Source organism: Embiotoca jacksoni, unplaced genomic scaffold (assembly GCF_022577435.1).
Source record: "Embiotoca jacksoni isolate LCO1_2020_lvr unplaced genomic scaffold, fEmbJac1.0.p SCAF_32, whole genome shotgun sequence".
Lineage (NCBI taxonomy): Eukaryota > Metazoa > Chordata > Actinopteri > Embiotocidae > Embiotoca > Embiotoca jacksoni.
The window spans coordinates 3383969-3397577 of NW_027185384.1; the positions used below are offsets into that span (position 1 = coordinate 3383969).

A 13609-nucleotide genomic window follows, 5' to 3' on the forward strand; every position below is an offset into this window, starting at 1 on the left:
CTCTTCTCTGGTGACGCATATACGCACCCAAAACCCACATCTACCTGCATGAGCCGATTACGTCGACTAATTAAAGTCATTTTTACTCCTTTAATGTGCCTCTTCCCATGAAGGCAACCACAGTGCTGTGTGACTTACCTCGTAGGTTGCGTATGAAGTCCTCCAACATCATCTTTCTGTCGGGTTTGATGTTGGGGCTGTACATGTCGGTGTTGAGCAGGATGATGGCGAAGGCCAGGATGAAGATGGTGTCTGGATTGTGAAACTGCTGCACCACGTCGGGGTTACACATGCAGTAGCGCTGGCTGTGGGTATTAATCAAGTTGGGACAGAAAACAGTGAAAATCAGAGGAAAGCAGGGAGGAGAACAATACAAAAATATAAAAAAAAAAAAATTAAATAAGAGATGGTGTAAGAGACAAGAGAATAAAGGTGGAGGGTAAAGACGGTGGTGAGGACAGAGATGAATGAGTGTGGTAATAAAAGTGGGTCATGACAAAGGATACATACATGTAGGAATGACAGATAGGGAGAAGGAGGAAGATAAGATGTAAAAAAAAAAAAAAAAAAAAAAAAAAGGTGATGCTGGCTATAGGGGATGAAAAGTATGCGGAGAGAAAAATATAGAGGACAGGACGAAAGACAGATGGAGTAACACATGAAAAGAAGGAGAATGGGTTATCCTCAGAACCTAAAGGCATCTTTGGACACGCTACATGCTTATAAAATCACGCCACAAGCTGAGCATGAGAACTTCACACTGAAATGAGAGTTATGGCTTTAATTTAGCTCGAAGCTGTTCGCTTCCCCTCAGCAGCGATGAACTCCAGAGTAGGTGAGGTTGCACGTGTTCTGCTGAAACACTGCCTGTGTGAAAACACGTTTATCACATTGGATTGAATGAAACTCTGAAGTTTGAATGTAGACAGATCTATCCTGACTCTGACCTTCATCCAGAGTATATTGACCTTTTGTATTCAGTGTTGGTAGTGAGAGCATTGTCTGTACAAAATGAGAAGAAACTACACAGGGCTCTTAAACTGAGTGGTAAGATACATTGGGAACCAGTGGTGCAGTATCATTTACATTACAATTCAGTGCACCATGATTTAAACTGGCTAAATCATAGTTGATTCACTGCTTCACAAGCTCTGATCAGATTGGCACTTTCTTCAACTTGCACCTTATGTCCTTTATTGAGCTCCCAAATCATGGTTTTTATGAAGTTATTATGATCCTTGTTTTTTTTTTTTTGTGCAAATCAAATTCCCCAAGGGGCAATAAAGGTTTCATTCAGTCATTCATTCATCCAATCTCAGAGGTTCCATCCTTTTATAGTATTTATTTGCACACATTACCCAAATGCTGGAAAAAGTCCACCTATAGACCTTACATTCATGGGCTTGGTTGCTGGATTTATGCAAGCTGTCATTGTGCCAGTGTGAAGAAATATGAATTTTGAAATATGAAATCCCTTACCTCTGCACCTTTCCTGCAAACAAATGTGACAGAGGCCAGGCTCAGTTTGATGCAGTTTCCAAAAAAAGCTCTAAATATAAGAAGTGTGGAATGAAAAAGCAGCTGCGTTGTGAGGTTATGGAGGCCATGAACCTGGCAGATTGGTAGACACCTACTTAAGGTGTTAACATATGTGTGTATGTTTGTGTGTGTTTAAGAGCGAAATGCCTAGATGGGAGGGATACATGATTTATACTGTGTTGTGAGGTGCATGGATACTTTATGGTTATGGGGACGAAATATAGAACACAAGTCCTCCTGTGTATGTGCAATCAAAGAAGCCATATACTGTACAAGGTAACATGCAGGAAAATGTGAAGGTGTGTGTGGACCTTGTAGGCTTTGTATTGAAGAGTATACTGTAATCATAACTTTAATCAGTCATCATGAGGCTGTAGCACTGTTTAGCAAACCCACTGGGCTGCGTGATTGGAGTATGTCTGTGGGATTGAATGAAGACACACCTATTAGTATGCATAGGTTCATACCTTCTCACCCAAGTTTTAATGAGCTTTTGACATGGCTCAAACCCAAGACTATGTATAAATGCCCACACAAAGCTTATGTTTGTGCACGTGTGTGTATATGTATACATATTTGTGTACCTTGAATTAAATCTTCTTTTGTGTCCCTCATCCCGTATTTGTTTTGGCGTGATAATCACAGATCACTTTCACATCTCAATGTGTGAAAACGGTGACTCGACAGCAACCAATAATTACACCCTTGTCTGTGAATCCTAATGTTGCCCCATGCAGTGAAAAACCTACATTTGTGCTGCTTTATGAATATGCTCTTACTCTTGCACAGAGAGCCATGGAAAAAACAACTAACCACAGAACAAAAATGACAGGGTAAAATGGCACATGATGCTTCTCACTGAGTGGATTTGTCAGACTTCAAATTTGGCATTTGCTACTGTTTTCCCAAACCAATTTTGCTCCTCTTACAGATCACTAAAGATGGTGTAATCCACCAGTCATTATGTGCTTTACGGGCAGATTTTAGCACAAAATTATACAAGCTTGATCCTCATCTATGACTATATGGCTATAATAATATGGGGGCAGACAGAAAATACAGCAAATGTGGAATGAGTAAATAAAGATATACTATACTGTGAGGCAGAATTGAAAATATAAACTGAATACATCTGCAGCAACGGGAGCTGGTTCATATTTGCTCATTCATTAGTACACTGACGCAGCAGATACCGAGGCTGCTGGCTGCTTTTCACTTCCCCCCCTGCTCTTTTTCACTGCTGCTTCAAATCCCCATCTCTTACTTTGGAGATTTCTGTCTCTCTCTATGTGTGTGTGTGTGTGTGTGTGTGTGTGTGTGTGTTTGGAGGCATTTCAAAGCCCAGGAGGAGGGGAGGCAGGCACAGGGAGGCAGTGGCAGTTATGCAACGCTGGTTATTTATAAACCATCCTCCCTCTTTCCTTTTTCTTCCCTTCCTCCCTTCCTTTCCCAGTTCGTGTCTCCTCTCTCCCCTCCCCCCCATCCTCCTCCTCTCCTGCTCCTGATAACATGCAGAGCCAGCCCGATGTCCAAACATTACCAGAGCCAACCTCTCTGCCCACTAACTGTGACAATGCATTCATGTTTCTTCTCATTGGGCACCTTGACAACGGTGACAGGTGGTTGTTACTCCGGGGGGGGGGGGGGGGGGTTATACGACAAACAGTTAGCATTAACACACAGTGCCACAGCTGCACCGCAAATTGTCACAATGTTGCAAATTGTGGCCAGAAATTACACCCTGCCTGGCGATGGAGGCTGGATTGTTAACGCTTTCATTGTAGCCACGAAGAAAAGAAAGACTAAAATGTGCTGAAACAGATTCATGGTCCCAGTTAAAGACTTCTTCAGTTGTCCTAAAAAATGTTGTGTGCATGTGTTTTTTGTGTACATGAATGTCGACGTTATCTGATTAAATTGTGTTATACTGGCATGTTTTCGTGTTCTCTCTTTTCATATTTGTTTGGCACAGCAGTGCTGCAGGAAAGAAAAAGGAAAAAAAAGAAACTTGAACTCATCTCACGAATAAAAAAAAAATCACAAATTCACATCTGTACCTCAGCATGACACTTGATGCTGGCATATTTCATGATCAAAAAAACCTGTGAATTGCATCTCAAAGCACTGCAAGACAAGTTTGGCCTTGAGGTAATTCTTGAGTGACAGAATTTGATTTTCCTTTTTTTTTTTTTTTTTACACCCACTCCAAAACCAACACGCCCAGAGTTACAGTGCAAAACAAATGAAACCAAATGAGGGTTATTTTGCATAACCTACAAGATGATAAATATTCATATCCAGCTCCTTTTTTTGCATGTTCTATTTGCACAAAAATATTTCTGAGTATTAATACATTAGTCACACACATCATCCCGCTCTCTCTTGCATGTCTTTTCAGTAATCACTGATCATTCATTGAGCTTTTCACTCTCACCTGGCATAATGTGCAGTTTAAAATGATGACTGTGGCAAATTTTTGCAAATTTAACTCAAAATCTTCCTTGATATCAGCACATTACTATTGACCCTCAATTTTGTCTACCGTAATATCTAGTAACTAGCTAATTTAGCTACATGAGTATGTTGGAAAATGGTTTAGGATTTACGCCTGTTTTCCATTCCAGTGGCAGCCAACACTCATGGGTATTGTAGGATTTAGATCCATCTGCCATGCCAAAATGATTGACGAGACATGAAACAATGTACGTTCCATCAAATACGTAGGAAAATACTGCAAGATATATATATATATAAAGCAGTAGCTTCTATGAGAGTCTGGTTTGAAGTACCTGAAGGCCTCGATAAGACGTTCCACCTTCTGAGCTTCTCCCTGGACACGTATGTGGGCCTGAAACTTCCTCAGTGCTTCGTCCAGCTCCATGCCTGAGAAGTCCATCTCATCCACCACACAGCTGTGGAGCAGAGAGGAGAGAGGGGTGAGATAAGGAAGACACAAGACACAAGAGGGGAGGAAAAAATATAAAAATGTATAGCAAAGGTCATAGCAGCAGATCGGTATGATAGCAGTGGTTGCCCCCTCAGTGGTGGTTTGGATGAACCTGTGGATGGACACCCGAGATAAGAGATGCAGAAGTCTCGCTCATCTGCTTCCTAGTCACAGCACCACTCTGCTTACTGCAGGTATTAGCCACGCACAGACACCAGGGATAAGACTGGGCCCAGCTATCTTCTCCGGGCCATAGCTGACAAGACACACACACACACACACACACACACACACACACACACACACACAATGCCTCAGAGCAGAAAATCCTCCTATTATCTGACAACCCCAGCTTAATGATTTTAATTAAAAAAGCAAAATATCCTGTCCAATGAGTAGAGTGGGGATAAATACAACGTGGGCAATTTGGAGGTGAAATAAGGTTTGAAGTGAAAGGTGACTTTGGGAACGGGGTGGGAGACTTGAAAGTTTTCCTTGCTTTGATGTGAGGTGTTCTGTCGAGGTACAAAGTGGAATGATAATCAAACTATGAAATTAAAGTCCTTTTTTTTTTTTTTTTTTTTCTAATACGGACTGGCTTTCATGTGGTTTACTTCAAACTTATCTGCACCAGTTGGCGATAAAGTCATCTTTACTATGAGGTTGTTTTGGGGTTTTTTCCGGCTAGGGACAGCATGTTCAAAGAAAGATGATGGAGTTGATCTCAAAGTCTTCAACACACACAGTACAGTAACGGTGCCGAGACGTTTCCTCCTACCTCTGATCTTTTCTGTTTGTTGCATTGCAGGAAACACTGAAATACTTGCACGTACCCACACACACTACAGATTACTGGGAACAAAGCGAGTTAATGAGGTGAGTACTTGACTGTGACACAATGCTGCCCCAGCAAAAAGTCAGACAGCTGAGTCTACAGTACGGCCTTCACAACGTACACCACAACATGGGACCACATCCAAATCTGCTCACAGTAAGAAAACCTGGAAGTATATATTAATTTAGTACTACCACTTGTATTACCCGCACTAATATTACAAGAAGTACACCTAGCTCTACTACTGTAATCAAATTATTATCATATGTCTCCTATTATTACTACTATCACTACTTCTAGTACCACAAGTCACTCCAACTGCTACCACCTCTTGCCCTATGTCTACAACTATTATACTACTAGTACTGATTGTACTACTGATAGTACTACCACTACAGTCACTGTTGCCACTACTGCATGTATTATTTATTTTATTACTGCTACCTCTGAAAATACTGCTGCTGCTGCTGCTATGGCCTCTCATAATACTAATAGAAGTATCTGGCCCTCTATGATCTACACCTGCTTATGTTGGTCGAATACACACTGCTTTTAATAGTTGAAAATAAACATGCATGTTTTGGGAAAGTGGATAATACAAATTTCCCTTGAACTTTTTGCTGTGAGGCGACAGGGCTCAGGAGGGGTGGGCTATATGGCCCCAAATAAATACTACAATATTTCAAATAACCAAAAATTGCCTTTGAATATTCAGTCAACTCTAAAATGATTTCTCACTTGTTTATTTTGTGTACAACAGCAGTTGTACACTCAAATTTAGAGTAAAACTTGCTTGTTGTTGCTGTGTGTAATAGTGTGACATCATTACGCCAACAAGTTGGGATATTGCCAATATGTCAACATGATTTAAAAAACAATTATTTTAATATAATTGTGAACAACATCATATGTGCCATATACCCTTAATGCATAGCTGTATTTGTAATTACTAATGCAGGGAATAATCACAACATTACTGACACTTTAGGCAGTTCAACTTTAGAGTGTTTAACTTGGCCTACGAGAGGTTGGATTTAAAGAGACCATTTTCCACACAATGCTTACAAAGGTTAAGCTTATTGTACACAGGGAGCCTGGCTTGATCGTCCTCTTGATCAACTCTCTTGACTGTCGAGCCTCTCTGATCGCCCTCTTCATGACTCACTCCCTCGCTCCACCACCTCTCTCTCCCCTCTTCCCCGGCTGTCACTCCTTGTTTATGTTATGTCAGACGAGATGCTCTCTGGCCTAAGTACATCAGCCCTCTCCTCCCCCTCCCGTCTCTTCCTCACACACACTCGAACATTATAACACACACGCATGGGAGGACACACGGGAACACAAACACATGTGTATGAACATACTGTTACCATGCATAACCTTTGATTTCTATACAGTACCTGGAAGGGAAATAGACACATCTGTCTGCATATAACAGTTCAATTATATGTTTACAAAGCTGTGATGGCCGGTATGAGTATAGTGGATGAAGCCATATTCTAAACAGCCAATAAGTCCATGACAGGCTGAAAACAGATCTAATTTTTCCACACTTAACAAGTACACTATATTATTGGTAAATAAATCCTTGGGGTGTCACGTTTCTTGGAACCCAAATATGTAACCACAATTTGGCTTAATTGACTTGAGACATTTTAAGTATTGTTGTTTATACTTGAAGAAATGTGAAGAGAATGAGGCCACATTTGCTTTTTTAAATTGAGGAGGAAGATTCAATAATACATGAGAGCGACACGAGATAAGCCAAACACAAATATACACACGTATGTGTTCACAAAAGCCCGATGCACACACAAACACAGAAACATACACACACGCACACATGCATTCAGGCTCGGTAAATCACCATGAGTGATTTTCACATTAGACTGCTATCCCTCACCCGCTCTCCTGTGACTACACTTTATCGAAAGTGCTCTCACACGCACTTTGCACTCTCATCATGTTCCTCCTCAACATCACTTCCATCCCGAGTTATGCTGTTTGAATGCTGCTGGGAGAAATGGGAAAAACACACATCTATATATCCCAATGTCACCTGCTCTGAGAGTGTGTCCGTGCTGTGAATTGGAGTTTGACCCCTTAAAAGCATAATCCTGTTAATAAAATGTCTTTGGAACCACGATGAAGTCCATTTAAGAAAATATGGATATTAGATGAGGATGAACAACTAGGTAGAGTGCTGTGCCATGTTTGTCTGACCTTGCAAAGACTAGAAGTGTGTTCTTGGTTTGGTAACTTGTACAAAAAGGAGGATAAAAGGAAGATCTGCAGAACCTCATCAAGTTAATATGCAAATTTAGAGATAATTGGTGAATTGGAAAATGTAATAGAACAGAAAAGACAATTACTCAGATCAAGCAAAGAGTGTTGAAAGATGGAAATAACTGCAGAGAAGACAAATGGGTGGTGGTGGTGGGGGAGGGGGGTGTTTGCAGTTTCAAAGCAAATAACGGTAATCAGGTTAATGACCTGGAATGAAACTTACAGGGGGGAGTGAGTCATTCGTGCACGTGCGGGTGTTGCAGCGTCTTCACATTTATTTTGATGAGTAATACCAGACAGAGACATCTGTCCTTGTTCTCTAAACCTCTGGGTTCATCTAGTTTTTTGGTGCCTTTATTTCAATTTTTTTTTTTACTGTTCAGAAAAGGATATAAAAATGCTTTCAATAGCTCTTAGATGCGTTAAAACTATAATAATACTAAATGTCAGTATTTAATGAACACTTGCACTCATTGATTCCCCTTGATGTGATGTACACAAACATTTCATAAATGGTTTAACAAAGTATATTGTAGTTGAAAGCGGATATAAAAGCATTTTAAGTGTTTATGAACATACAATTTTTTATCAATTATATCTTTTGTCTGTTACATACTGCTTTCCAGGCATTTGGTCATTACAAAATTGCTTAATTGTCCAGCTTTACTTGAATAATATGTTGTGGACTGTAAAGGTCTTGAGTTATTGTGTTGACAAGACTCTACCTATGCACAAAGAGAAAAAAAGCACCTCGAGGTTCTGCATGATGGCTTGATAAAATTAAATTAGAGTTGTACGATGTTTTCTGTCAAATCCTTTTTCTCTCTCTGCTCTCCTCTCACTCCAACTGGTCGAGGCAGATGGCCGCCCACCTCTGAGCATGATTCTGTTGGAGGTTTTCTTCCTGTTAAAAGGGAGTTATTTTTCCTTCCAGCTATCGTTCATGTGGGAATTGTGAATTGTTGGGTTTCTCTCTGTAATGTTGTAAGGTTCTTTTGTAAGGACTTTCCTATGTTAAGTGCCTTAAGATAACCTGAGCTGAATGAAAAAGTAAACGTGATGCTATCACATTTATATTGGATTGGCTTGGCAAAGATGCTGTGGACAAGGGCTGATTCATGATCGGAGTTCCATCATTTTTTAAGTTTGCCCGATACTAAGGACTCAAAAATCTAAGGATATCTAAAAGGCCTGATCTGGCTGTCAGGCTGGTAGTTAAAGAGCCGCTGGTCTAACCAATGATCCATGATTATGATCATGGGAAGGGAAGGATTTGACATCACTTGAGCTTGCACCATCCGGATGATTAAAAGTCAGGATATCTTGGCCTCTGTTGCTTTGTTTTCAACATTTCTCTTTCTCAAGTCTAACAGAAATCACATTTATATATATTTTTTTGATTAAAATAAAAGAGGTCCTTGGGAAAATGTCAGAAGAGCTCCTTTTTGTCTCAGCTGTGGGCTGTGTTGTGTGTGTGTGTGTGTGTGTTTGACTGACAACAGCTGGCAGGCTGCCAGAGTGTTGGGGCACCGCAGGGAACAAGAGACAAAGCAAACAAACTTGCTCTGCAGCCTACATGTCGTGGGAAGACATCGCGTTGTCAGTCGTGATTTTGAGGACTGGGGACCACACCAGAATCTAACCGGACCTAAGTAAAATTTGCATTTGCAAATACATGTACATGCTGTTTAATGTGCTGCAGCTGAGCAGCTAATTAGCTATCCAGCATGCAAACTGCTGTTAGCAGTGTCCTTTTCCCCTGTTAATGTTTGTTGGGTGTCTTGGTCAGTAAGTTAAGGTGCAGGGAAATATGTGCTCATGTTTGCAAGATGGCTAAGAAGCAGGAAAGCATAAGTGAGTTGTCTGTGGCTCCTGTGTTGTGTAGCAGGCTGCTGTTTGGCTCGGTGTGACCATCTGCTCTGCCGATGACAGAACAGTAACAATACTGCTTTATGAAAGATTTGATTGGTGGTATCGAAATACGGTATCAGAGCAGTGTTCGAATACATTTATGAAAAGCAACCCTAAAGGGCTAATTCATCTAACACAAAATATTGAATATAAACTTCATCCCTGCGGTTTTTATTTTTGTTCAAGTCATTTTCAAAGCCGTTATTTATGTTGTAGCAGAGAGAAAAATGCAATTTGATTTCAGTTGGACTTTAAGGAATCCCAATACAAAAATCTTGGGACTGCCTCTTCAAAGGCACAAACCCTGATTCAGTTAGAGCACCCTGATCTGAGTTCCTGAATATTTACGTATATATTTACACAGATGTCATGTGGAATCAGCCAAGACATAGTCAACTAGCAACTCTGGAAAGGGATGAGTAAGAATGTACACACACTGTTTCGCACAAAGCCACAAATGTCACACACAACCTCTTCCCATGCCTGACACATATGCTCACCCACATACAGTAGAACTGTATCCCATACACCTGAGTACATCTCCCTGTGCTCCAAAAGGTGATTGTGGATTATTAAATCCACAATGAGTGGAATACTGGAATAACTGGGTACTGAAGTTACAATGTATGTTTCGCATTTGGATTTCAGGGAATCAGTAGAAGCAAACTAAGTTTGAAAATGTATAAACTATAAAACATATGCACAGCGTGTAACTAATAAGGCTGAAGATTTCCCTTGTGATAAACCCCATACTGAATCCAGGGCTGTAGTTGACCCTGACCCCTGATCTCCCTGAAATGAAGAGGGATTGCCGAGGAGAATCATCAAAAAAGATTTCAGGCAATAATGTATGGAATCCTGTCCGCTACTCACTCCAGGACATCTCTGTTGAAGGGCTTCTTGCTGTTGCCAAGGAACTCTCCGATCATCTGTCGGCTCAGGCCCTTCCTCTGTAGCAGGAAGTGGGCTACACCGATGGGCGTGTCTGGGATGAAGCCTCGTGAGATCAGGAACTGAAGGCCCTTGTCAGGGTTTCTGAGACAAACAAGAAAGATACAAGTGAATGAATGAAAGAAAATGTTGTGTAGTGACTTAGCAGTGGTTTAAAGTGACATTATATCCGAAATATCGATGGTAGTAGTGTGACTTTGACAGACGATTTGCTCTGTAACATACTTAACTACAATTAGCAGCAGTAATAAGTGAATTTGTTTGGGGTAGTAGTTTAGAGGACAGATGCAAACTACATCAATGCAAAGCAGAGCTACGTTCTCTCTGAGTTTATTTATCATTTATTTATTGCAATAACTGCCGAGAGAGCATTTAGGGCAATAAAAATAAATATCAAAATTATGCATTGTGGTAATGAGGTTCTTGGTCTGAAAATAGGTAGGTCTCGAGCTTACTGTGCACACCTGCACGGTGGAGGTGGTGGAGAATAATACAAAGATAGAACATTCTCTCCCTTGCTGAATTACAACATTCATTAACAACTACTAAACAGCTCGACAACCTGCCAAATTTAGAGGATATTACCTGAATCATAATAGCTAATTTGGGATGCAGCTTTGAATCCGTGTTTGTATGCGTAGACTTAATGTTCCTTTCAAGTCACATGTCTTGCACTGGCACAGGTTAAAGATTAGTTTTGAGTAAAACTTAGGCTTTTGTTTGTGTGTTTCATTATTTTAGTGACATTTTGTTCACTGAGAAGAATTGCCTATATTTAGTCTCTTTGGCGTGATTTTAAGAGCGCACTAAAATGGATAAACTCAGCTTTAAAAACATTGTAAATCAACCTAATTGAATGTGATTCAGATTTGAAACTGCTTAATAGTCATATTGAATTCAAAGCGAGACTACGGCTGTGTTCAAATTACTCCCCTGTTCACTCACTCACTTTTTTACATTAAATTACATTTCATTTAGCTGACGCTTTTGTCCAAAGCGACTTACAATAAGTGCATTTCAACCATGAGGGTACAAAACCCAGAACAACAAGAATCACTTCACTCTTAACAATGCACAATAGTGGCAAAAGCCCAAAGACAACCAAACAAAAGGGTTTTGCTGCCATTTCATACCTTTCTATGACCAAGTGCGGTATCAAACACAAAGTGTGTAATAAAACCCTAAGTCCACAAGAGGATACCGTGTCAGTGTCACGTTTTGCCTCACCTGGGTATGACACGTGCACGCATGTCATGGGTCATGTGACTATCAAAGAGTGATAAAGTCTGCATCTGGAAGAGTTTAGGGATGCTTGGATGGAACATACATAGGACAGGATTAACACCGGGGAGTCTGGTGTTTGAGTCTTTGAGACAGAAAAAATCTATGCGGAAGGTCAATTTATGTAACATATTAAATGTTACTTTCATAAAATTACTTATTTTAACCCAAACCATTATCTTTCCCAACTCTTATCACAGGTTTTTTAGTACCTAAACCCAAGCCACCTTCCTTCCCATGCCTAAATGAGGCCAAACCATGGAACATAATTGTTTCGTTGACTGACAAGTGTATTAAATTCTTTGGTGTGATACCAGGTTGTGTGCCCAGTAGCTTGTGAAGGCTAATGTAAATGAATGCTATAAAACCACTGGCAGTATTCCTTAAATCCACAGGCACAAGCTAACTTCTGACAGTGTGTGTTTAATGCGTGAATAGTCTATGTGGAAATCTATTTGGCTTTGCAATGAGGTGTACTTCACGCCCATGCCCTCAGAAAATTGTCAAAACATCTCATTGGTTTCCGTGAACCATTGTTTTCAAAGCATATCTTCCTGCCTATGATCCTTTCAAGATAATTTTCAGCTGACTGCATGGCGGAAGTTACTCCTGTATGAACAAGGGAGTAATATCTTAACTATTTATAACCCTATTAAACACAGAGGACAGTCGCTCTAGGGAGGCTACCGCATTATTGTCACAGCTCGCTCCCTCTAGCCTCCATACAGTGTTTAAACCTCAGCCTTTACATAAGAGAGTGCCGTGTGTGTGTGTGTACCGCAGCTAATGGGTTTAGTAAGGCGAGGGCAGGACAGTGGGGAGGGGAGAGGGGAGGATAAAGGGCAGGATAGAAGGAGGAGGCTGGAAGAGGACCAGACTGAGCAGATGTGTGGGAATGGGAGAGTGAGGACGATGAACGCAGGCTGGGCTGCCTGAAAGCATCTGCTGTGACAATCTCAGCACACTCTCAGCTTCTAGCTCACCCTCTTAGCTGACGGTGATGTCTCGCCAAATGAATTTGGCAGATATCGCTCATTTGAAGTTTGCCCAACAACAGATGGATCACACATGGTGATCATTATTCGTAATTAGAAATGGATAGTCGTGTAAAGAGTGGGAAATAATGCACGAGATATATAAGATTCAGATGAGTGGAGCAGAATGAGAGTGTCTTCATCACATAATCATCAGCATGGACTGTTTGTTTAGTATTTCTTTTCATACTAGAAAATGTTTTGCAGCAAAAAAAAAAAAAAAAAGTTGGCAAACTCAGGAAACTTGATTAGATTTTTGAAAGTGTGGTTTCCCATGATTCATCATCCTTTTAATCATCCAGTAGTTGCCATTAACTGATAATGTGGGGAGCATTACAAAGCATTATTGATGTCAATGTTTCTAGACTGTTCCCTACAGTTTGCTTCCTAATCGTACTCAAACCGCAACCATAAACTGATCAGATCAGATGGGAAAACACTAGTATGAATGAATTTTGTGAAGGTCATTGTGGTGGCGGGGCGTGGTTAGCTCAGCTGCAAGGGTTAGGGTTAGAGTGAAACGAGAGTGATGGAGTGGTTCAGGGAATGGTGCCGGGAGAAGGATAGTTGGCGCAGCTGAACTGAATCAAGGGACTGGTTTCTCTCCTTGATAAGTGAGCAGGGCCTGGTGAGGAGGAGGGAAGGCAGCGACTGGACGGACGCTCGGAGGCAGGGCAGGAGAGCGCCGGAAGTGAGAGCAGCAAGTGTGTGTGTGAAGGAATAAAAGGAACCGTAAAACGAACTTTGTGGCTCAGCGGGTCGTTTGTATCTCCGAGGAACCCCCACGGTAGCCCAGATGTGCTACAGGCATATGAGTCATTTTGG

At 41.0% G+C, this 13609-nt stretch overlaps 1 protein-coding gene across 4 annotated transcripts in view; it reads right to left on the minus strand.

Annotated features, from left to right (window-relative positions):
• Positions 1–13609, minus strand: part of iqsec3a (IQ motif and Sec7 domain ArfGEF 3a) — a 102055-nt gene that overhangs the window by 20994 nt on the left and 67452 nt on the right. For all 4 annotated transcript variants that reach the window (XM_069164780.1, XM_069164783.1, XM_069164781.1 and 1 more), the window contains 3 exons: positions 10392–10553; positions 4329–4451; positions 139–305 (listed from right to left, as the gene is read on the minus strand). In XM_069164780.1, the coding sequence (XP_069020881.1) occupies positions 139–305; positions 4329–4451; positions 10392–10553 (452 nt within the window). The remainder of the gene's footprint in view (positions 1–138; positions 306–4328; positions 4452–10391; positions 10554–13609) is intronic.